Source organism: Eretmochelys imbricata, chromosome 18 (assembly GCF_965152235.1).
Source record: "Eretmochelys imbricata isolate rEreImb1 chromosome 18, rEreImb1.hap1, whole genome shotgun sequence".
In the NCBI taxonomy this organism is placed as follows: Eukaryota; Metazoa; Chordata; order Testudines; family Cheloniidae; genus Eretmochelys; species Eretmochelys imbricata.
This window is the reverse complement of record NC_135589.1, coordinates 18,010,224-18,035,932: the sequence shown is the minus strand read 5'-3', so window position 1 is coordinate 18,035,932 and position 25,709 is coordinate 18,010,224. Positions and strand designations below refer to the sequence as shown.

The 25,709-nt window shown below is 39.5% G+C and overlaps 1 protein-coding gene across 3 annotated transcripts in view; it reads right to left on the bottom strand.

Moving 5' to 3' along the window:
- The window catches only part of PRKCZ (protein kinase C zeta), a 159,536-nt gene extending 136,622 nt beyond the window's left edge, over window positions 1-22,914 (bottom strand). The window contains exons 1-4 of one of the 3 annotated variants that reach the window (XM_077837445.1): window positions 22,896-22,914; window positions 21,223-21,446; window positions 8,173-8,294; window positions 519-608 (exon numbers count right to left, since the gene is read on the bottom strand). In XM_077837445.1, coding sequence (XP_077693571.1) covers window positions 519-608; window positions 8,173-8,294; window positions 21,223-21,293 — 283 coding nt within the window. In that variant the 5' untranslated portion in view covers window positions 21,294-21,446; window positions 22,896-22,914. The other 2 variants (XM_077837444.1, XM_077837447.1) reach the window with 2 other exon arrangements.
- Window positions 22,915-25,709: the final 2,795 nt, after the last annotated feature.

Here is a 25,709-nt window from a genome sequence, read left to right as displayed (position 1 = left end):
GTCTGCAGGGATAAGAAGCAAATTCAGAAATAAAACCACCAGTTAAATCCCTCTAAATTCCCGCAGCTCCCACTGGCTGGGAACAGTGAACCGCGGCCACAGGGAGCTGATGGGCTCCATGCCTGCAGACTCTCCAGGTAAACAAAACGTCCGGACCCCACCAGCAGCTTACCCTGACGAGCCAGGAGCCAAAGTTTGCCAACCCCGGAAACATAGGGTTGGCTTATGAAAGGGTCATACAGTTTCTACTATTTTTACCTAGCCATCTTGGGGGAGTCTGCTTATAAACGAACGAGTATATACAGTAGATTACAAACTTACAAAGGATACCAGCCAACATGACTCAGTACATAAAACGACTGCAAGAGTGACCAGAAGTCAGCCCAAAGAATATTTAATTTAACACGTCCATGCAGCGTTGAAGCTCAGCGAGTATTTATATTGCACAGGGCTCCTGAACTGCTTTATTCCTCCTCACAAGAAATTTAGATAAGGTTCTAAAATTGCAGAGTACTTGCCATGAATAATGAGTCCTTCATCTCCATGATGACAATACAAACGGAAGGCTTCTTCCAGTTCCATCTGAGATGAGATGGTACATGGATCACCTAGCAAGGGGAACAAAAATATGCAACCAAATTTATGACTATGGTATATTAAGTTTAGGATTTAAACTGGTTAGCTGAGAAAATTCAAGCAAAGTTATCATATTATCCTAATAATTTTATTAAGGCCAAACATAATACAGTAACATGAAACTTGTCTTTTTTACTTTACATTTTTAACCAAACTGAAAAGATTAAAGACAAAAACATATAAGAGTTAGGAGATGGTTCTCTTAGGTTGGTACACATGACAGAAAATTAATTTAAGCAAGCTGACTAACTTCCACGGGGCTGGAGATGGGATCCAAAGACCAGGTTCATTATATCTGAAGGTTTGTTATTACGAAGGCTCGTTATAGCGAGGGTGTACTGTAGTAAACAATATGGTAGTATCCAAAAGCCAAAATCAGGACAGGGTATCACTTGTGCTAGACACTGAACGAGTATAGAGAGGTAATCCCTACCCAAAGTGCTTACAATCTAAAGGAAGACAGACAAAGGGTAGAGGAGGGGAATACATATGTGAATACAGTTAAGAATCGGCACAATTAATTACTGTATTGCGGGGGGGGGTGAATTTTTTGTAATTAGGATTAGAGATTAGGAATAGAAAAGCGGGGGGAAGGGAAGAGTCACACCGCTTGGCCGTGGTCAGCAGACTGGATGTTGCAGGCAACACAACAGAAGAGTGTCTTAGGGAGCAATTTAAGGGAGGTTAAGGTAGTGACTGTTCAGCTTCTATGAGGGAGTTTTTTCCTGTGCATAAAGTTTAAGGGAGAAGCTGTGTGATGGATAGTGAAGGCTGGGAATGCTGACAAAGCAAAAGCAAGAGTCCACTTTAAGAAACGTTACTAGATCAGTCAGGCAGGACAGGAATAAGTTATGAAGAGCTTTAAAAGGGAAAGTCAAGAAGCCATTTGAAGTTCTCTGACCTGCTCTACCAAACTGATTAGAAAAGAATGAAATATTAATGTCAGAGGGGTGGGAAAGAATGGGACAAAATTACAGGGATTAATGTGTATGGAAGAATGGGTCCAAATACTAGACCCAGCCCCTACTTGCATCATCAGTACTCATGAAGTAGATACTTAGTTCTAAACTGAGACAACCTGCAAGTGGTCAAGGATTCGTTACACTATATATCAGTACCCCAAAAATATTTTGAGGCATGACTGTCCTTGCATTGAGATTAACAAATGGAGAAGTAAGAAAAAGGTCAGGGAGGAAATGTACCTCAATCAGGGTAAGTTAGTGGACAATTGGATGAAAATTACCCCCCTCTCCCCCCCCCCTTTTTTTTTTCGCAACAGCATCACATTGCTGACTCTCATTCAATTTGTGATTCACTACTACCCCAGACCCTTTTCAGCAGTACTACCAACTAGCCAATTATTCCCCATTTTCTAGTGGGCATTTGTTTTTTCCTTCCTAAGTGAAGTATTTTGCACTTGTCTTTACTGAATTTCATCCAATTTATTTCAGACCAATTCTCCAAGTTCAATTTGAATTCTAATCCTGTCCTCCAAAATTCTTGCAATCCCTCCCAGATTGATGTCATCTGGAAATTTTTTAGTGTACACACCCACTCTATTATCCATGTCATTAATGAAAATATTGACTAATACCAGTTACAGAAATGACCCCTGTGGTGCACCACTAGATATATTCCTCAGTTTGACAGTGAACCCTTTGAGTAGTTTTGCTAGAGGCAAAGCTCATTATCCACTAAATCACCAAGCAATTCTCTGTTTACCTTACTTTAGAAGAGCATCAGTCAGAGGCATTTAAATTACATGTAACAAAAATGTAAATGCACACAGTGTGCAAAAGTTCAATAGCTAATATAATCTGTGAAGACTGAGGCAGCCAAAACAGCAGGCTGGCTGAATCTAAGAAGAAAGTTTACAACTTGGAAGCAGACATTTGAAATGAGATTTGTAATCCAATTGAGATACAAATTCAATTCAAGATTACAAGAGGAATATGCTCATTAGTACAGCACCTGAAATAGTAGAAATCCATGCTCTTTTAAATTAAAGTAAACCTCAAAAAACAAAAAAAACCACCAAACATACGAGACAGAAAACCAACACCATCACTATCTCTCTCCCCCCCGCCCCCTTCTTAGGGTCCACCAAAACATGCACGAGTTACTTCCTCTAATTAAAAGGATCCTGCTTTTTATTAGTAATTAAAATGTCCAACTTGTAGAGTACATTATTCTCCATACACCTCTCCTGATTGAACTGTTTCATATTAGAGATTATTTACTGAAGTGCAATTGGGAGCAGGGGAAACAAATATCAGTGTAGCTTGCTCCAGCTTCCTCAGGATTAGGAATGAAAAGAAAAACTGAGATTAATTCAAAATATTTTCACTACATCCGCTCAATCTTAAAAAAAGAAGACAAAAACAAGACCAACACACATGCACCTTTGACTTTAGGATGCCCTTCTCCGTAGTAGCAGAATTTGAAAATTCCACTCCGCTACTGGGCCACAGTGAACTTTTCCTGGCAAACGGAAAGACAGAACCACTCATTACTGCAGAAATTGAGGTCTTTTAAAAAAAAAAGTTTCTAGCTTTTAGGATTACAAGGATAACCTTTAAAACATGAACAAATATAATGAAGTTTGCATGCAGTTCTAATGTCCCCGCCACAATTAAAAGTTTGGTGAGCAGCAAAGGTCAACGAGACCACACAGTTACATGGCAGCTATTCAGAAACCAGCGGGCAGCGAAGCTGTCAAGAATTATAGCAATGTTATGTTGCTGGTGCTGTGAAAGGCTGTGAGCTGCAGTGAAGGGAGACACTGAAGTTACTCACAAGGGAACAGAACAAAAATGGAGAGCGGGGGGAAGCACAGGGGAGCGGGAATCTATATAGTCACCCCCTACTCAGGGTGGATTTGATTTAAAATCACTAGTCAGGAAGACTCAATTTAATCATGGCTTTCTACGTAAGTGCATTCTTGTTGGTTGTTATAACTTTAATACATATTCTTCACAACTCAAAGATAGATGTAGGTTTCATTTTTAGAAGGTACACACTATACATTTTTAAAGTGATTTATTTTGAAAACTTTTCAGATTAGTTTTACAGCTATATCAGAAAATTAATGATTGTTTGGTTATTTCATTTACCAAAGGTAATAGAAGCAGATATTTATGAAGTCATTGGGAGGTGAACTATCTCCAATTCAACAGGTTAATCATTAATATTTGGAGGATTTTCTTGCCTTGCTGTATTAGGAGAAGATCCCCAGACAGACATTTAAATGGTTTTATTTAACTAAAAAACAACATTGTGTATTCTGGATTTTTTTCTTCAACAGCAAATGCATAATATTTTAACAAAACAAGCATATGAATTTTTGAATTTAGTTAAACATTCAAGTTTTTTAAAATCAGGTTGGTTTGTTAGAATTGTTTCTCACTAAAATAGTTAAATGAAATATTAAAAAAAATTAAAATCGACTGTCAGCCAGGTCAACAAGAGAAACTTAAAATACTGGCTTCTGCAGCTAACTCTGTCATCTTCACCTTCGTTTTCCTGGTTGTTCATAATCTGGAAAAGAAAAAACAAGCTTTCCTGCTTTTTCAGGTCCCAAACAATTTCTCAATTTGGAATGAATTAGTCAAAAGGAAGAAAATATTCTTTATATACCAGCAGGAGATACCACTGCTGTTAAAAGTGAGATCATCACTTTAACTATCTCTGAATCCAAGTGCTTAAGTGACTTCTACCAGTTCACTGGTGTGATTTTCTTACACATCATTAGCAAACATATTTCTTGAATGGTTCTTATTCCCAGACTGGGTCTCTTTCACGGCCTGCTGCCATTATAGGTTCTCTTCTAGTGAGAGAATGGTATGGTAGATCTCAAATCAATGAAGGCTACACTCAGAAAGACCCCAAGATTTCTGGAATATGCTGCTCAGTTTCACTTTTGTTTCTACTGCCTGTCCCTCCCTTTTCACATTTATCTCCAGACTTCTCCTCCTTGTTCAGATCTATTCCGCCCCCAACAATCTTCTGTTCATTGAACTTTTCGAAACTTTGCACTTTTAGAGAGAGGTATAAGGGATTGACTCTGTGTACGCACATTTGCAGAGGGACAATATGGTTGAAGCCTTATTTCTCACCTCTATATATTTATTTAAAAACATTTGTGTTAACAAGCAAGTTCTCTCTGGAGACAAATCCACAGTTTGAGAACTGCAAAACTAACCATCTCTGATAGTATCTTCTGGACTGAGCACTGAGTCCCATTGGGTAGACAGAAAGATTAACCAAAATAATCTATACAGAAGCCCCTGGAACCCCATAAAATGGGTCCCTAATCCATGAACTATTGGAACTCATTTACAAAAAATGTTTAACCATTACATGAATATATTGTCCCATACTGTAGAATTAGAATTTATAATCCCAATTCCATAGGGAGATATCTTTGAGCTATAATGTAATTTAATTAAAACTTATCTTTAGATAAAATACTTAGAGAAAAAAACTGATTTTTATTTTAAAAAAAAATTATTTTTATCCACCCTGCCCCTACTCACAGCAACCAGGAGATTGTACATGAGTTAGAGTTGTAGAGCACTTTCAGAGGAGGGAGGAGAGCGAACAGACCACACTACACAAACCTCCCTCTCCACAGTTGCTGAGATGAAGAAGAAGAAACTTCTTCCTTCACTTCCAGCAACTTGAGGAGGAAGAAGAGTGTCAGAAGAGCTTTACATTTGTCAGACAACTATTAGCCCATGACAGATATGAAAAATGTAGTTCCAAGATCAGGTAAACCACCCTCATGTTCCTAGCAGCTATCCCCTGGGAACTCACCCTCCAGGTGGAATTCCCAATCCCCATCTCTCTAGCTAGAAGGGAGTGTACCCTTTCATCTAAGGGTATGATGCCTTATCTACCTTTTGAACACTAGCACTTCTTTCCTAACTACTAGACAGACAACTTACTACACTTTCCCTCCCACACCAGGAGAAGTCACTTTTGGCTCTATCAACCTTGAAAACGTCCCTTGAAAATAGCACTCAAGTAGATGAAAGCATTCAGTTCACATAAAATGTGCACCTTGTTCACACCATAGTTAAATGCCGTAACGAGTCACACTGACATTACACATTAACAGTACTGTCTTTTAGTAAAGGGTTCTTTTAAAGGAAGCCAACATCAATGCATCCACTAGCCCCTGAATGGGATACATTAGGCTACAGTCAAGGTTGCATCCAATGACCTACTGAAGTAGTAAGGTGGCCGCCAGGTAGAATAATCAACAGAAAGGAAAATATGCATCACTGCTACAATTCTTGTCATATGTTCTGTGCAAAACATCAAAAATTGTAAGTGACAAAAACCATTTAGTTTTTCCATAACACAGCTGTATCACCACCTTGAAAGCAAGCAGACACTCATTCCAAAGATGAATCAGGACTAGAAGTAAAATTTTCAGCAGCATCTATGTGACTCATGTGCTTAAATTGTATTGAAAGTCAAATAGGACTTACACTTTTTCAAAAAAGTTACTTTGCATGCATGCCAAAGAATATGGGAAAGAAGTCTGAACAGCCTTTCATCAACCTGTGTCATTTTGCCATTAAAACGTTCACCTTAAAGTTGTTTTTTTTTAACTTGCTATTGAATAATAAAAGCTTTACAGTTCTGAAGTGCCTTTCGCTTCTCTCTCAAACAAACACTTTACAAGCAAATATGTTTGGAAATACATTTAGACCCATTTTATACGAAGGTAAAGTGAGACAAGAGTCCAATCTTGGCACACATGCAGTTTATGCACGAGATTGGGTTATTTTTGAATAGCAGTATGTGTTGTGGCCATGCCTGCAACCCTCATGACCACCACTGACCAGGGCTGCTGGAACAAATTTGTACAGTGGGGGTACTGAGAGCCATTGAACCAAAACTGTGAGCCCTGTACATGATGGAAGCCACTTGAAGACAGGGAGTGCGGCAGCACCTAAAGCACCCCTAGTTCCAGCAGCCATGCCACAGGCAAGGGCATAAGAGATGAGGCAGCCTCGACCACCACTCAGTTCCTTTGCCAATAAGAATCCCAGGTGTTGGGATGCTGTTAAATGAGGATGGAGAACATGGAATCTATGTGAACACCACATCTCAAAGAGCCAGTTACTTTGGGATAAGTAACCATTCTTTCTTCAAGTGATTGTTCACATAAATTATACTCTTGGGGATGTCTACACTGCAGTTAGACACCAGTGGCTGGCCCGCATCAGCTGACTCACACTCAGACTAAGAGGCTGTTTAATTGTGGTATACACATGCAGGCATGGGCTCTGGAGTATTTCAGGAGACTTCCCTAAAGGTCAGTTTTTTCCTCTCACCCTTAAACTAAAGGCCCAATCTGATTCCATTTCACTACTGATTTCAAAGGGACTTTGTACAGGTTCAGGAACCTGCTTGCAAGGCTCTCAATGCAGTATAGAGACTTAAGGAACCTTGTTGCATGGGCCTAATCCCTGGAGAACTGATTTTATTTGCTTCTTACACACAATAACCAAATTAAAGTTTTCTGCTGCAAGGCTTTAGTCAGGGAATGAACATATAAGTTTGCTCCAGCAGAGCCATGCTTCTGATCCCCTGCCATAATTCTTGAGCAAGCAGCACTCAGGATGACTGACCAGCGAGCTGCTACTATCCACAAGCTTACAATTTATCGCAGCCCACTGCAAGATACAGGTGGGCCCTAGAATACTACAGGCTCAGCTGACAATATCTACTATATTAACCTTTCCAAAAGGTGTGGGCAAGGGCCACTACTTTTTACCCCTGCAATATGGTCCTCAGAAGAAAACACTCCCATCAGGATGGCCCAAAGCAATAAAAAAAGAAAAGTTGAGCATTTTGACTAATATTTTTAGATTTAAAAAAAAAAAAAAGAAAAATCAGAAAAAAAACAAACAGACTCGAGACTTGTAGTCCTGGAGCTCTGCTGGCAAGGTACTCTACCTCTTCTCTTCATGCACTCTACAAATTATTATCTAATTAAGCCATAGCCATTAGTAACTTCATGACTTCCTCATGGAAAATGGGGGCTCTCACCCTGTCAAGGCAGTTCATGGACCTCAACAATCAGAACAGATCCACAATTCTAGTTCTTATGTTTGCATTTTCTCCACTTACAATAAAAAAAAGAAAAAAGAAAATAAGAGCATCCAGGTAAGGAAAGCAACCACCCTGCCACATTCCTTCCCACCATACATTTCCCTGATCACTCTAGTTAAACTGCGCTTCAGATAATTACACTTTGAAAAAGTTCATTTAAAAGGATTAAAAAGTGAATTCAAGTACAGCACAACCTTGATTATCTGAGCCTCATTTATCCAAACCTTCCTGTTATGTGAAACAGGGTTATGTCCCATGATATCTATAAATTACAATAAAAAAGCCTTGATTATCTGAAACCTAAATTAAGCAAATTTCATCAAGCCCCTTGTCTAATATTTTGAGTCATACTTTGCAATATAGAAAACAAGTAAAGATTTAGAAAAGAATCTCATGTGTCTGTAATACCTTCATCATCAATCCACTTGAGGGTAATTGGCTGTTCCTGTTGTAAACTGCACATCTCCCTCACTTCATCACAAAGTTCACCATAGTTCATTGATGCTTCCAAATTTGTTATTAGGATGTCCCTGAAAGAGATGAATTCACAGATTTAAACCACAAAATATAGTCCCTCATTCAGAAATATGGTATCTGACAAACTGCTTGCTTCAGTAACTGCATCTGTGGAATTTATCCTGCTGAGCTGTGCTCACACAAGCAGCGCTTACACAAGCGGCACTTACTCACTAAAGTAATCCCATTGAAATCAATGGGACTACTTGGACAAGCAAGTATTATTCTTGTGAAAAAGGGCTAGACTGTTATCCCGGGGGGGATAGATTGCCTTTACATCTCAACATTAGTTTATTATAATAATATTTTACATTAACAACCCTGGCTTTTCAATATCTGCTTTATTGGATGTCAGTTCCTTTGACATAAATCTTAGTGTTTAAACAGGCATTTTAAAATGCCTAGCTTTTGCCACTCCTAAACTAACCAAAGTGATTTTTTCTTTAGCTATATGGAATCAAAGACTGAAACATGTTGGAGTTTATTATATAGGACTTCGCAGCAGCTCAGATGTCCCTGCATTATTAAAGAGATCATTTTGATTATGATTATATTCTGAAAAATAGGTTTTAATTCCACATTTTCCTGTACTGTATTTCATAGATTAATTATCCTGAAAATGTGAACTTTTTAAAAAAAATTCACCACACAAAAGATGTCTCTGACCTCCTGAAACTTTACTTAAGATTAAAGAAACAAATGGTGGAAGGTGAGCGAGACCGGAATAAATTGACAAACCACTGTATATAACAGTTGACCAATAGGATGGTGAAAAGGCTACAACAGATTATTAAATTTTAAATCTGACTTATCACATTTATATGGTTTTAACCAGAAGAATGGCAAAGTTATTTCTGGTGTTAGGTGTGTGTGAAAACTTATATTCAATGCTGTAACTTTGAAATCAAACATTTGTATCACACTTCAGCTAAGAACTGTACTTCTTTTAGAAGAACAGTTGATAATTACAAATTCTCAAGTCTGACATCAACATGGAACTGTTGAAAGATGATAAAGACGGACAACTAGAATGGGATGCTAAGTTTTAGCTTTTAGCAAGCTGAGTATGCTTTTTTCGGGCGTATTATTTTCCTTGAAGCTGAAGTTTTTAATTCCTTTCTATGAGGTTCAGTGTTTCTAGAATGATGAAACCCACACAGTGTAAACCACTTAGTACCCTAGAGAATTTGTGTGAAACTACATCTTGTCACACTAAGCTGTTGCATGTAAAAACTAAAAAACATACAAACTAGATCAGGTAAGCAACTGAACATGTGAGGTAGATTTTTCATGTTTTACATTAAAGTTAAAGTACCTCAAGGAAAAGCTACACAAAATAAACATGGGGGGAAAAGCAGGTGTTTGAAGGATGTTCAGAGATACTTTTTTTTGGTATAAAGACCCTCTAGTGGATAACTATACAACTGCACTTCTCAGTTAAGAATATGTACTTAGAACCACATGTAAATTATTCACATAATGTACTGAAGTCAACAAGGAGAACAGAAATAAGGAGAATAAACTAAACATGATTTAGTTTTGTTACTGTCACCCTGTATGATAAATTGTTTTAGAAAACAAGCCGTCTTACCTACTTCATACATTTGTGTATGTCAGCTGAAAACTGAAACTTTACAAAAGGAAAAGGAGTACTTGTGGCACCTTAGAGACTAACAAATTTATTAGAGCATAAGCTTTCGTGAGCCACAGCATCCAATGAAGTGAGCTGTAGCTCACAAAAGCTTATGCTCTAATAAATTTGTTAGTCTCTAAGGTGCCACAAGTACTCCTTTTCTTTTTACGGATACAGACCAACACAGCTGCTACTCTGAAACTTTACAGTATTCCAGCTTGATTTTCATGGAAACCGTTTAGTCAAAGTGTCAAAAATGTGGAGACTACCTCAAGAAAAATATGCATGCATTATTAGGTCATACTGCTGTAAGTTGTTTGTTTTATGAAGGCAAAAGGAATATTTTTGCAAAACCAATTTTTTAAAATGACTGGAAGTAAAGCTGTGAGCACAATTTTTTTTTTTTAAATAGTTTCAGTTTCAAATGTAGATTAAAAATGGGCTATATAATCTTTCAACATGGAATTTTTTTTCTTTAGCATTTGAAGAGATCTTAAATGACAGTTTATATCTTAACTAATTATTCCTTATGGAAATGAAAAAACAAGCAGGTTTTTAAATATAAATCTGGAAAAGCATACTTAATGTGATAAGCTACCACAATTTACTGGGTGAGACTGAGATGCTAATGTTGCTTGCAAAATAAACAAGTGGTCTGGAGTCCACAAGTACTACTTAGAGCTCTCAATAATTAAAAGCATTTTAACTGCACTAGTTCTCAACACCAAAGCAGAATCTAGAAGCTTCATGGAGACAAAACACCCTATAAAGACACAAAGACAGGAAAACAAAGTGGGTGAGGTAATACCTTTTATTGGACCAACTTCTGTTGGAGAGAGAGAGAGAGAGAAGCTTTTGAGCCACACAGCTGAAGAAGAGCTCTGCTTAGCTGGAAAGCTTGTCTCTCCCACCAAAAGAAGCTGGTCCAATAAAAGATTACTACCTCACCCACCTTGCGTCTTTAATGTCCTGGGACCAATGCGGCTACAACACTGCACACAAAGTCACAGTTACTGACCCAGAAAGGTTATCATCTAAGGACCCAGTGCTTCAAGTATAAGCTCAAGTGTTTGTAGGATAGGGAGTATGTAAACTTTTTAGGCCATTCACCATATCTTCATATATCTTTATATAGTGCTTAACCCAGGTATGTCCTTAATGGAACCATATGCATGTCTGTTTACAGGATTGGGCCCTAGAACTTGGGACATACAAATGGGGATAGGATTCAACATTAACATTTATAGATTTGAATTTTTTTTTTTTAATTCTAGCAACATACGAATTGTCAAATTGGATCAGATCCAAGGTCCATCTAGTCCTGTATGCTGTCTACGGTAGTGGCCAGTACCAGATAATTCACAGGAGGCCTAAGAATCCTAAAAGCAGGCAGATATAGAATAGTTTGCATCCCCCAAATTTTGTCTCAGTCTGATCTCTGACTGAGAGAGACTGGCTTAAGACCCGAAGAATGATTTTTAATATCCCCCAAAAATATTTACCATAATTGTAACAACTCTAGTTATCCATTTAAATGCCCAAACCCTTTTTCAATTTTGCTAAATTCTTAACCTCAACAACTTCATGTGGCAATCTGTTCCATAATCTAATTACGAACAAATATAATAGATAAAATTGTGTACAGATAACAGTAGTGCATCTATATCTGGTATGAAGCTACACACAGGTGGATTTGCTGAGCTGTAACCAAATCGTCAAACTGTACACCTGAGCACATGGTGTGTCATTCAGAAACAGTTCTCAGGGAAAATTAGCCCTCTGCAGACTGTGGAAAGTTACTACTGAAATTAGAAAAAATGGAGAGCAATAAATCAATGAAGGGGACCATCCTCTAGATAAAATAAGTAATTCTGAACCGTTTTGAGATTTGATTTACAGAAGTGGTAATGGAGACACTGCGGACACGTTTCATGTCCTCTCCTCAGATATTAATATGTTTCTTACTGGTAGAGTTTGTTTTTAAAGAAATATGAGCACAGTGATGAAGAGGAACCAATGGAAAAATACCAAGGCAAAAAAATATTGTAACTAAAAACAAAATTTCCAACTGTTATTTCGAGCACCAAGGTATGCTCTCGGAAGAATATGACTGAACACCACATACTATGATGAGACAGACCGACCGATTTCTTTTAACATAAATATTATTTATTGTCCCTAGGGCAATATCTTAGAAAGAACATAAATCTTGATGTGTTCCAAAAAAAGAAACAAAAAAAAGATTAAGTATTTTCTTTAGATAACTTTGAAATCACTACTATAGCAGGCCTTGCACCAGGAGACAACAGTGTAGAGGCATGTCCCCCAGATGATGGATGGGAGTAGCCTGTCTTGGGGAAATGCAAAGAGAGTCTTCATCCTATAAGTATGGATGACATTCCTTGTTCCTAGAGGTAAACATTTAGCCATATTAAAAATGCATAGTTTGCCTCAATTTACCAAGCAATCCGGTTCGTTCTGAATCAGTGACCCGTCCTCTTCATTATTTACCACTCCCACAATTTGTGTCAAGTGCAAATTTTATCATTATGATTTTATGTTTTCTTCCAGGTCACTGATAAAAATATTAAATGGCATAGAGCCAAGAACTGATCCCTGTGGGACCTCAATGGAAACACACCCATTCTACGATTCCTCATTTACAGTTACATTTTGAGATCCATCAGTTGGCCAGTTTTTAATCCATTTAATGTATGCCATGGTAATTTTATATCATTCTATCTTTTTAATCAAAATGCTGTGTCTCAAATACCTTACAGAAGTCTAAGTACATAAGCAAACTTGTTATTTGATAAAAGATATCCAGTTAGTCTAACAAGATCTATTTTCCATAATCCCACGTTGATTTGCATTAACTACATCACCCTCCTTTAATTTATTAACTGAGTCCCCTATCAGCCACTCCATCATCTTCCCTGGGATTGATACTAGAAAAGGGATAACAGATGAAGTGTTGAAATGCAGCAGTGAAATCACAGAACAAGTACAATCTTCAGTACACCTAGGAAGCTTGATTAGTGACTATGGTTCCATCAAGGTTGAGGTTTAAAGGAAATGTGCTTCAGCTACAAGTGCTGCACAGAGCCTGATGAAATTATGGATAAAAACCATTATCTTCGGTACCACTGTGAAAATTTATCATACCGCTGTACTAACAGCATTACTCTATGGTCTGGAAGCAGTTGCATTAAATGAAAGACATCAGAAATCTGGAGGCAGTAAAGAGGAGAGCTCTTCGCAAGATTGCAATTGAAAAGTAGAATGATATATTCAGATAAATGAAGGAAAATAAAACGTGATGCCAAGGTAGGGGATTCGCTGCAACTGAAAGATGACACACATGCGGACGCTGTAGAACAAACGAATGACAGTATGCCAAAGAAAATAATAAAGACGCAACAAGGTCAGTCAGACCTAGAGGCTGACCGCTGAATAGATGGCAGGACATTGTACACAGGGACATGACCAGGCTGAGCTTACTGGAGGAACTACCTATGGACAGGAATGAATGGCAACACTCTACGTTTCCCATGTCTCTAAAGGTGCTTTGGGATGAGATTATAGGAGGAGATTAAGAATGTAATTATTTCCTTTTGAAACTCACATTTTAAAGGAGATAAGAAGTTACAGATCCAGAAAAAAAGTCAATCTAATTTAACCCTGTCCCATACTTCAGTATTAAGTAAATAAACCTTGCAGAATATCCACATAACTTTTTAGCCAGGATCTCATGTATATAACAAGAGCAGTTATTTATATGTAACAAACACCTCCTGTCCAAAAGTTACAACTAATTTTTAATGTTTAATTTAACTAATGTGCTTTCAGTTAGGTTAGCAGATCAACTTCTGATGTTGCAATTCCACTGAATATGGAATTTACTCAGTGCCAAACATCCATTTCAGGATCTGGCCCAGAATGCATGTTACTACAATAGGATACATACCCTGAACTCCTTCTGAAGTCAATGTGAGTATTAGATGCAAATCCTATGGCAGGATCAAGCCTTAAATTATTGGTTTCAGTGTAGCAGCTGTGTTAGTCTGTATCTGCAAAAAGAACAAGAGTACTTGTGGCACCTTAGAGACTAACCAATTTATTAGAGCATAAGCTTTCGTGAGCTACAGCTCACTTCATCGGATGCATAGAATGGAAAATATAGTAAGTATGTGTATACACACACACACTGGAAGTTACCATACAAATTGTGAGAGGCTAATTAGTTAAGATGAGCTATTATCAACAGGAGAAAAAAAAACTTTTGTAGTGATAATCAAGATCTGTGACAGACCAGTCCTCGCTTAGACAGCCCGAACCTGAAGCAAATGCTCACCAGCAACCACACAACAAACACACTAACCCAGGAACCTCTCCTTGCAACAAAGCCCGATGCCAACTCCGTCCACATATTTATTCAAGTGACACCATCATAGGACCTAATCACATTAGCCACGCCATCAGGGGCTTGTTCACCTGCACATCTACCAATGTGATATATGCCATCATGTGCCAGCAATGCCCCTCTGCCATGTACATTGGGCAAACTGGACCGTCTCTATGCAAAAGAGTAAATGAACAAATCTGACATCGGAAATCATAATATTCAAAAACCGGTAGGAGACCACTTAAATCTTTTACTGAGTGGCCACAGAGGTTGAAGGGTGGCAATTTTGCAACAGAAAAGCTTCAAAAACAGACTCCAGCAAGAAACTGCTGAGCTTGAATTAATATGCAAACTAGATACCATTAACTTGGCTTTGAATAGAGACTGAGTGGCTAGGTCATTACACATTGAATCTATTTCCTTAAGTATCCTCACACCTTCTTGTTAACTGTTTAAATGGGCCATCTTTTGTAGATATTATCCAGTTTTTTTTCCTCCTGCTGATAATAGCTCACCTTAACTAATTAGCCTCTCACAGTTTGTATGGTAACTTCTAACTGCAAGCAATGCTCCTCTGCCATATACATTGGTCAAACTGGACAGTCTCTACGTAAAAGAATAAACGGACACAAATCAGATATCAAGAATTATAACATTCATAACCCAGTCGGAAAACACTTCAATCTCTCTGGTCACGCGATTACAGACATGAAAGCTGCAGTATTACAACAGAAAAACTACAAAAACAGACTCCAGCGAGAGACTGGCTAAGTGGTTAAGTCATTATGCAAGGTAACCTATTTCCCCTTGTTTTTTCCTCAGACGTTCTTGTTAAACCCTGGATTTGTGCTGGAAATGGCCCACCTTGATTATCATACACATTGTAAGGAGAGTGATCACTTTAGATAAGCTATTTCCAGCAGGAGAGTGGGGTGGGGGGGGGGGGGGCGAGAAAACCTTTTGAAGTGATAAACACCCATTTTTTCCATGATCTGTGTATATAAAAACAACCTCACTGCATTTTCCACTTTTATGCATCTGATGAAGTGAGCTGTAGCTCACAAAAGCTTATGCTCAAATGAATTGGATAGTCTCTAAGGTGCCACAAGTACTCCTTTTCTTTTTTCTAACGTGTGTGTGTTCCATTCTATATATCCGATGAAGTGAGCTGTAGCTCACAAAAGCTTACGTTCTAATAAATGTTAGTCTCTAAGGTACCACAAGTACTCCTGTTCTTTTTCCTTAAATTATTAAAGCTTTTAAGTGGGAGGTGGACTGCCATTCTTTGTACTAATTAGAGAAGTACAGATCAGAAAAATTCTACTGTATTTTGCTCAAGCAGCATCTATTTCTGATGCAATTGCATATAGGATTTATCCAAATAATTACTGTCAATTATACATATCCTTTTGAGAGCTACTACATTAAATCTGAATGCCAACAACTACATCAGCTGGTCAGAGCGCAGCTGAACGAAGACTATTTGTTGCTAAACTTTACTTAAGAATCCCACTAGATATGCACATTTCCCCAGTCAGACTTAAGAAGTCAGACTCCATCAAACGGCATAAGGGGCCAATGTTGGGCACGTACTTGTATTAAGAGCATTTCTCGCATTCCTGGGATGAGGCATTGCAAAGGTTAGAATCATGCTGGCTAGGGCACAGCTAACCAGAGTCAGATAGTTCCTTTGTAGTCAACAGGATTTAATGCAGACGATTTCAGAGGATTATACATAATCTAGACAACAAAATGTTTTTAAAAATGAAATGAGAAATTACACAAATTTGCTCTATACTTCCGTTTCCATATGCTGGTCATTTCTGTTACATAAGGAACTCTGGTATACCAAAGAAATACAAATGCCATAGCTCCTGAGACTCCATGGAGACACAATCACAACATTCATGATTTTTGCAGCTTCCTTGTCCTTACTTAAACAGGTTATTTGTTTAATCACAATTTCAGAAAGGTTTCAGAGTAACAGCCGTGTTAGTCTGTATTCGCAAAAAGAAAAGGAGTCCTTGTGGCACCTTAGAGACTAACCAATTTATTTGAGCATGAGCTTTCGTGAGCTACAGCTCACTTCATCAGATGCATACCGTGGAAACTGCAGCAGACTTTATATATACACAGAGAATATGAAACAATACCTCCTCCCACCCCACTGTCCTGCTGGTAATAGCTTATCTAAAGTGAGCATCAGGTTAGGCCTAACCTCCTCCCTGGGGTGGGAGGAGGTATTGTTTCATATTCTCTGTGTATATATAAAGTCTGCTGCAGTTTCCACGGTATGCATCTGATGAAGTGAGCTGTAGCTCACGAAAGCTCATGCTCAAATAAATTGGTTAGTCTCTAAGGTGCCACAAGGACTCCTTTTCTTTTTGCGAATTTCAGAAAGGTATATTGTTCTATCAACTGGAACTGTAAATTATTTAGCAGTTAACTGAATAACTCTAGATACTAATTCTGAAAGAGTATGTTTTACTACATCTGCATATATGGAAGCAGGAATCCAGAACAGATACTGAAACACTTCAAGTTATGCTTTAGCCCATAAACTGTTTTATATAAACCTGTTATTTAACATAGAACTTTGTGTCAACAAAGCAAAGACAAAATTCAGTAATTCTGGGACCCCTACTTTAAGTGGGACAGATGCTTTGCTCTTCTCCAACTGAAAAGAGCATTAAACAACGATGGCTAGAATGCTGCAGAGGTTCTGAATGAATTATTGGAGAAAAAACCATTTTTATCTACAAATACAATCTGCATGACTCATGAAAATTACAGAATACTTGTTGCAGGAAGTACAAAGAATGTTCAATACTTTTACGATATTCACATTCCTTCCAGTGAATTCTAGTAATGAATCAAATGTTATCACAAATTTCAAATATTCAAAGGTCTGCTTCATTCCTGAACAAAGCCTATACATATACCTGCACACCCCTAGACCTTCCTTCCTGTGCCAGCAAGCAGTCTCAAATTGGTTATGCTAATTCCTCTTTCCATCCACTGTTCTTTTCCCCTCATAGAACCAAGTAGCTCTCCTACCATTCTTTATTCCTATATCCCCTTGCAAACATTTGGAGAATTACACGTTTTTATATTCTGGAAACACTTATTAGGTTTGAATGTTGTGCATATATACACTGGATATAACATTTGTGGACTACAGTTTCAGAGCAGCTTGCACATCTCAAACATGTAGTACCACTCTAGTGCTACTATAATTAAGTTGAGAACATCCTTTCATCATAAACCCAGACTGACATTGTCTTATAAATTTAGGATAAAGATCTCTACTGAACTGAAACTAGGCACACTTAACAGCACTTGTATTGTGCAAGCCTTTCATCCAAAGATCTCAAAGCTGTTTACAAGTACTCATTAAATCTCCCAAACAGCCCTGTCAGGTAGTAAAACCTTGCTAATTAGCACTAATCACTGCTGATGATCAAAATTTCACAAATTACTGAGCAAGAGTAACACGATAACAGCAGTAATAATACACCACAAAATATGCTGTGCTCATTTATTTTCACATGTATTCACTTACACATCTAATATAGTAAAAACAAATCTATTAAACATATAATAGCTATATAAATGTAATGCAATGTCCTGCAATACATTTTGAAAGGTAGTCTTAACAAGAATCCTCACTATAAATAAGGCCTCAATAAATATTTGAGGACATATTTTTGTGCGCAAATTATCACATCTATAATGAAGTGTGAATTAGAAAGGTTCTGGTGGATTTCCATTTTACAGATGGATAAACTGACACACAGAGATTAAGTGACTGGCTCGTGGTTAGAATGAAAGTTAATGGTATGGCTAGTTTTACAATCAAGGAGCTATCTTCCAGTCCCCCCGCCCTAACCACAATATTATGCCACATTTCACTGCAGGAGCAAAAATTTTCCCTATATATCCATGGACCCAGTCATTTTGTTTTCAAGGCATTATTTGCCAATCCTACTCACATCAGAACAGAGCATGAGGCTATGGATACACTATAGCTTAATTTGACACAAATTATGTTGCTCAGGGGTGTGAATTAGCCAATTAGACACTGATTTAAGTGCCAGTGTGGACAGCACTGTGTCAGTGGGAGACCTTCTCCTGCCTACACAGCTACTGCTGCTCTCAGGGGCTGGAGTAATGAAGCTGACAGGAGACCTCTCCCCCCTCAGCTTAGAGCAGCTACATTAGAGGGCTTACAGCCGTGCAGGGTACCCATAGCCTTAGCAAAGTAATATACGATTAGAATCATAGAATACCAAGGTTGGAAGGGACCTCAGGCGGTCATCTAGTCCAACCCCCTGCTCAAAGCAGGACCGATCCCCAATTAAATCATCCCAGCCAGGGCTTTGTCAAGCCTGACCTTCAAAACTTCTAAGGAAGGAGATTCCACCACCTCCCTAGGTAACGCATTCCAGTGTTTCACCACCCTCCTAGTGAAAAAGTTTTTCCTAATATCCAACCTAAATCTCCCCCACTGCAACTTGAGACCATTACTCCTTGTTCTGTCACCTGCTACCACTGAGAACAGTCTAGAGCCATCCTCTTTGAAACCACCTTTCAGGAAGTTGAAAGCAGCTATCAAATCCCCCCTCATTCTTCTCTTCTGTAGACTAAACATCCCCAGCTCCCTCAGCCTCTCCTCATAACTCATGTGTTCCAGTCCCCTAATCATTTTTGTTGCCCTCTGCTGGACTCTCTCCAATTTTTCCACATCCTTCTTGTAGTGTGGGGCTCAAAACTGGACACAGTACTCCAGATGAGGCCTCACCAATGTCGAATAGAGGGGAACGATCACGTCCCTTGATCTGCTGGCAATCGCCCTACTTATACATCCCAAAATGCCATTGGCCTTCTTGGCAACAAGGACACACTGCTGACTCATATCCAGCTTCTCGTCCACTGTAACCCCTAGGTCCTTTTCTGCAGAACTGCTGCCTATCTGCTCGGTCCCTAGTCTGTAGCGGTGCATGGGATTCTTCCGTCCTAAGTGCAGGACTCTGCACTTGTCTTTGTTGAACCTCATCAGATTTCTTTTGGCCCAATCCTCCAATTTGTCTAGGGCCCTCTGTATCCTATCCCTACCCTCCAGCACGTTTACCTCTCCTCCCAGTTTAGTGTCATCTCCAAACTTGCTGAGGGTGCAATCCATACCATCCTCCAGATCATTTATGAAGATATTGAACAAAACCGGCCCCAGGACCGACCCATGGGGCACTCCACTTGATACTGGCTGCCAACTAGACATGGAGCCATTGATCACTACCCTTTGAGCCCGACAATCTAGCCAACTTTCTATCCACCTTATAGTCCATTCATCCAGCCCATACTTCTTTAACTTGCTGGCAAGAATACTGTGGGAGACCATGTCTAAAGCTTTGCTAAAGTCAAGGAACACGTCCACTGCTTTCCCTTCATCCACAGAGCCAGTTATCTTGTCATAGAAGGCAATTAGATTAGTCAGGCATGACTTGCCCTTGGCAAATCCATGTTGACTTTTCCTCATTACTCCCTTTCACAGTCTGTAAAGACTAAGTTCTTCATCCTGGTTTTGTCCTCTTCTTTCCAACTGTTACTAAACAAAGTTTCTTACTGAAAAAATATATATATATCCACACTACACACCAAATTACTGACAGACAATGAATACACTGGGGATCAATATATTTTTAGCTTACAAGGAAAAAGGCCAAAACTCAAGTCTAAGTTTAAAAAGTCACTGTCAATTGCTTTTAAGCTAATTTATATTTAGTAAAAAGGGAGGGAGCAGGATTCAAAACTAGATAGAAATGCTCTCATGATTTTTTTTTTAAATTTAAAAAAAAAAATTTCCCTACAATGTTAGAGGCCAAACAACAAAAGCAACCTGCTGGTGAAGTTGCTAGGAAAGTGAGTATAAACCAAAGTGAACCTAATAGGTATAACTGCAACTCTGATGTTTGCATTTCACTCAACATGGGCCAACAACATCAATAGTGAAAGGTAAATTGGATTTTTAAGTTCATTTTAAATAACCAAATTTTAAATAACAGGTAAATATTCTTACTGGATTTACTAATAATTTGTGTAATAAATAAAATAAATAACAAAACACAAACACTTATTTCCCACACCTTCCTAAATATTTCTCTGACAGACAATCCTTTTGAGCTTTCATTAAGATGGTGGTGGTGGAAATCAATAAGCCAAACAATGGCAGTTGCCAACACAGTCTATAATTTTAACCACAGAACTGATACCACTAATTATGAAAGTATAACACCAGCTATAAATTATCTGCATTACAGTAGCACCCAAAGGTGTTAACTAGTAACAGGACCCTTTTGTGATAGGTTTTGTAGAAGCCCAGACAATTTCTGCCCCAAAGAGCTTACAGTGTACATCCCCAAACTTTCAATGAGAACTATGCAGGTGGACACAAGCACTCAAGCACAGCCCCACTAACTTCAATGGAAATCTGCCAATGCAGAACTCATTGAAGGACTGGGGCCTAAGGAAAACCAATTAAAATATATTAGCTGTGCCTGGGTTTAACAGACTACATTGTTTTATTAATCTTCAAACTGGATCAGCAAATACATCAATATTTCTGTTTCAAAAACAGATTTGATTAGAAACCAAAAACAAGCCAACCAAAAATAAGGCAGACGCATCTCTCACTAGTTTATAAAGATTCAGGGATTTTAAAAAATGAACATTTTAACATCCAAGTAAATTTACAAACATTGTTTTGACACAGAATGATTTGTTAGTATCCATTGGAACCATCAACTCTTTGGGTACTGCATTACTAAATGAGTTCATGGACTATTGTTCGCTGCGAACTGAAGTGACAAACCACACAAAGCAGCACTGAAAGGACTGTATGACTTACCCATTATAATGAGCTTTTACTCTGATGAAGTCTCTGTTCAGATTCATTTTCGATCCCATTCTGCTAGGCATGGTACTAATACAGAAGTGTAAATGACAAATACGTTCTGGGCATAAAGATTTGACCAGTTTGGAGGATACAAGCAATCACTAATGTTATGCCAAATTCCAGTGAAGTAGTAAGTGAAATTTACAGGTTCTTTTTTCCAATGATATCCGGTCCACCTGCACACACAAGAAAAAATAGAGAGTTTAACAAACACACAGAAAAACTGGAACACATTAAAGTACAGATGTGGTGCTAGATCTTACAATGACTAAAACACGTTACTAACTTTACCCACAATATACCATCGAAATCAATGAGACTACTAACTGCCATAAGGCTCTGGTCCTGCAAAAATATGTCAGCTTTTAATTACTTTTGTCGTGCTCTCGTTTTAAATTTTATAAAAGCTTTTAAAAGCACTTAACAAGCAGAGGGATAAGCATTAAAGAAAACAGTAATGTCAAAAAATAATAGGGCCTGTTAACCTGAATAATTTTGTAAAATTAAGTTTAAGACAAGATAAATTTCCAACTGTCAGAATATTAATCTGTCCCCTCAGATGACAAAACTAGGATCTGAAGGCCTCAAGAACAAATTTTTTTTCAAAGTTTCCAAATAAAACTTCGCATATTTCCACTTCTGGCCAAAAGTATTGCAAGAAAAGCTCTTTTTAAGAGACTGGGGAAAGGAAGGAACACTTTATTTACAGAAAAGTTGTTTACTCCTCCTTCTTCTAGTCCCACAGTTTTCATGCCACACAGAAGTTTTTCCACTTTCCCATAGGGAAGAAACACTGCTGTATCCCAGACCAATGTTAACTAGGTCTCTAAGGAGAAGGTTCCAGCTGCAGGCTGGCCTCCCTTTACAGGGTGGGAAGGCCTAGTTATGAACCTGTTTAATAATCTGAAGCCCCCCCCAGTATATACTGAAGCAGGGTTGTAACAGCTGGGGGGGGGGGGGGGAGAACCACACAACCGACAGGGTTTGTCAGTCTTTTGAGTATTGGGGTCATTCCTCCCCAGGTGGCTCTGGTTCAGAGAAAGCACGGCCACCCCTCTACAGGCTGGGTCCCACTAGCCGCTTGGCAGGTGTTGCTGGTCCTAGGCTCCGAGTCCCAACTCGGGGCGTTGTGGTCTCTGCACTGAGGAGCCGGGCACAGTCTCCCTGCCCCACGGCGGAGCGGAGGCGCTCCCCCGCTGGGGGGCCTGCCCCCCGGAGAGCGTTCCGCGCTGGGTCACGGCCGGCGTGTGGGGGGAGGGAGGGGGCTGGCTTAGTCCCCGCAGGCTCCTTGCCCACGCGGGGGTGCCCCAGCTCGGCTCTAGGTCTGGGGTCCCAGCCGAGCGGAACGAGCTACGCCCCCCAGCACAGGGGCGGTGAGGGGGGCGCTATCTCCTACCTGCTGCAGCGCCAGCTGAAGTGGGTCCCCCCCAGGAGTGCGGCCCGCGCCCGCCCCCCGCCGCTAGCCCCTCAGCCTAGCCCCGCCCCGGCTTCTCCCGCCCCCGGGCTAGAAGTTGCCCGAAGTCCCGGCAGGAAGTTGGGGTCGGACGCGGTTCCCCCCTCCCCGCGCCTTCGGCCCCCCTCCTGAGGCGGCGACCCAGGGCCCGGCCCCCGACTTCCCTTCCCACCCCGCGCCCGGCTCAGCGGCGACCCCCGCCCGGCGCCTGCAGCGGCCCCAGCGCCGCCGCGACTCCTCCGAACATGGCGGCCCAAGCTAGCAGGTTAGCGGCCGCAGCAGCCAATGGAGCGCCTCCCACCCTACCTGCCGACCAATCGCAAGCGCCGCCCACCTGAAACCAATCCCCAGAGGGATACCGCCCAGGCCTGGCCAATCAGAGATCGGCACCCGTTACCTGGCGAGCTGAGGCGAGGCAACCAGTCATAACATAGGAGGGGGCAAGGAGAGCACCTGCAGCCAGCGGGGAGAGGGAGGGACACTAATCTGCCGAGGTGGGGTGGCAGGGTTCCCACCGGGGGGCTGAGGAGATGGGGGTACGGGGCTTGGTGTCTGGATTCCTGAGTCCTGGTTGTAGGTGGGTCAAGCGGAAGTGAGTCCTGGCTGCAAGGGCTCCTGGGTTCTATTCCCCTTGCTACCACCAATTGACCTTAGGCATATCCCTTAACCTCTGTGCCCCGATTTACCCCTCTCTAAAGTACGCTACAATTGGAAGTGGAAGCTTAACCCATTTGTGTTTCCAAAGGGCTTTGACATTCTCAGCTGGAACACACTGTGGGAGTAGTGTGGTCATAATCGCGTGGGGCATAGGATCCAACTCCACCGAATCAGGGTAGCATAAAAACAATCCTGTTTCTGTAGCATCCTCAGTAAAAGATGGTAAGTCAGTGATGTCAATGGTAGATCATGCCCAGTGTATTCCACTCTTTAGTATAAGTGTTTTCATTCTTAATTTTAGGCCTTTAACAAATACTTTAAATATATATTTTTAAAAGCAAAAATATTACTTAATATTGTTATGTAATCATTTTCAAGGCTCTCTTAGAACAGTAGAGGTCTCCACATCCCTCAGTAAAAGGCATCTGTTGCAAGCCAATTAATAAACTCATTTACAAAGAGAAATCTCACAGTGGGATCAGAATCTAGGTTCCCAAGTGAGAGATTTTCCAGTTTCAACTAAAAGAACATCTCTACTACCTCAGGAGGTTTGCAACCTTTTAAAGGGTAAGATACATGATGACAGGATCAAATGTATCTGAGCATAACTGACAAACCAATAGATTGGATACTGATAATATGTTACAACAATTGTTTTTGTTTCAGCTAGGTATTTCACTAAGAAAACAGACACAATCCAAAGATTATCTAAATAAACCCATACAAGAGGAAAAAAGCAATCAAAACAAACAAAATGAAGATACAAAGGAAATAACTAAACAAACAATATTAAGAATAACTCCAAAGAGCTAACCCTGATAAAAACCTGAAACAAGTAAATAAAATACTTTTGCCTGAACAGCTTCAAAAACAAGCTGCAGGGAGTCCCTGTCCTACAGAGCCTCCAAAGTGTATCAAAAGAGACATCGATGGCTGACCTGCCCATTGGCTCAACTCAGTGATTTTTCATTATAGGTTATGCATAGATTCTTTTGATCTCTCCATCCTTCTGTTTCTAGGCAGTGAGGCAATGTGGTTAATACCCAGAGCATGAGATTAGGTATTAGAACTACTGGGTTCTGTTCCTTACTCTTCCACTGGAGGCGTCATAATTTGCACTTTGAAGATGAAAAGTATTGCATACATGTTAAGCACTAGTATATGTGACCTGTGTGACTGCTGCTTGTCATGCTGATTTTAATCTTATTGTTACTTTGTGCTCTCCCTCCAGTCAGTTTCATCCACCCGTTGATTCTCATCCTATATGTAAATTATGCACCCTTCTGGAGAATAGATAGTTTTTTTGATATGTTTGTATAGCACCTAGCACAATGGGGCCCTGATCTCTTACTAGAGTTTCTAGGTGCTACAGCAGTACAAATAAAATACTACTGATATCACTGGAAGGGAGATATGGGGTTTTTTCTACTGTTTTTGTAGTCTAGTCATTAGAGTAGGAAACTATGAGTCAAGACTCCAAAGTTTTGTTTCTGATGTTGCCACTTATTCACTTTGCAATCCTCAAAGAGCTTGAGTTAGCAACCATTATTCCTGTTGAGTAGTACTTACTTGCACAAGTAGTCCCACTTAAGTAAGAGTCATGGTTTCAAAACTGGCCCTTAAATCTCTCTGTCTCAGTTTCCCTGTCTGTAAAATTGAGATAATGATACTTACTTCACATGGCATGGAAATAAATAATTAAACCTGAAAAGCAACAGAAGCTCCTTAAACAACAGGTGCTGTGAATTAATTAGGGCTGAGCTTTTGTTCTTTTTTTCAGCACAGTTTAGACAAAAAAAATTCTATGTACATTTACAGCACTTATAACAACACGTTCATAAAATGAACATATTCCATTATGTTTTTTTCCACTGGTCATTCAATACCCCTTAATCATTTTAACAAAAGTGTCCTAAGTTTTAATGTCTCTTAATATCACAGTATTTTTTTTAAAATGTATTCATTTCTAAATTTGATGCTCTCCATTTCAGGGGAGAAAGGTCAGTAGATGGCACTTTTTAGAGATGATGTCAGTTTTCCCTTTATGGATTAGCTCACAAGGTTGTAACTGCATTACAAGCATAACATATTGTAAGATCATTGTCTCTGGCATATTTTTTTGAAACACAACCAACTTCTGTTGGCATAGAGCCGTAAATCCTGAATATGTTCCTGAGCTCAATTTTTTTTTCAGCTAGCAGAATATTGCATTTTTATCTGACATTAACTTACCCTCAACCTAATAAACTGACAGTTATCAAACCACTACTCACTAGAGCTAAAGTAAAGGACCAGAGAATGTCCCTCCCTATTATAAACCCCATTTTTG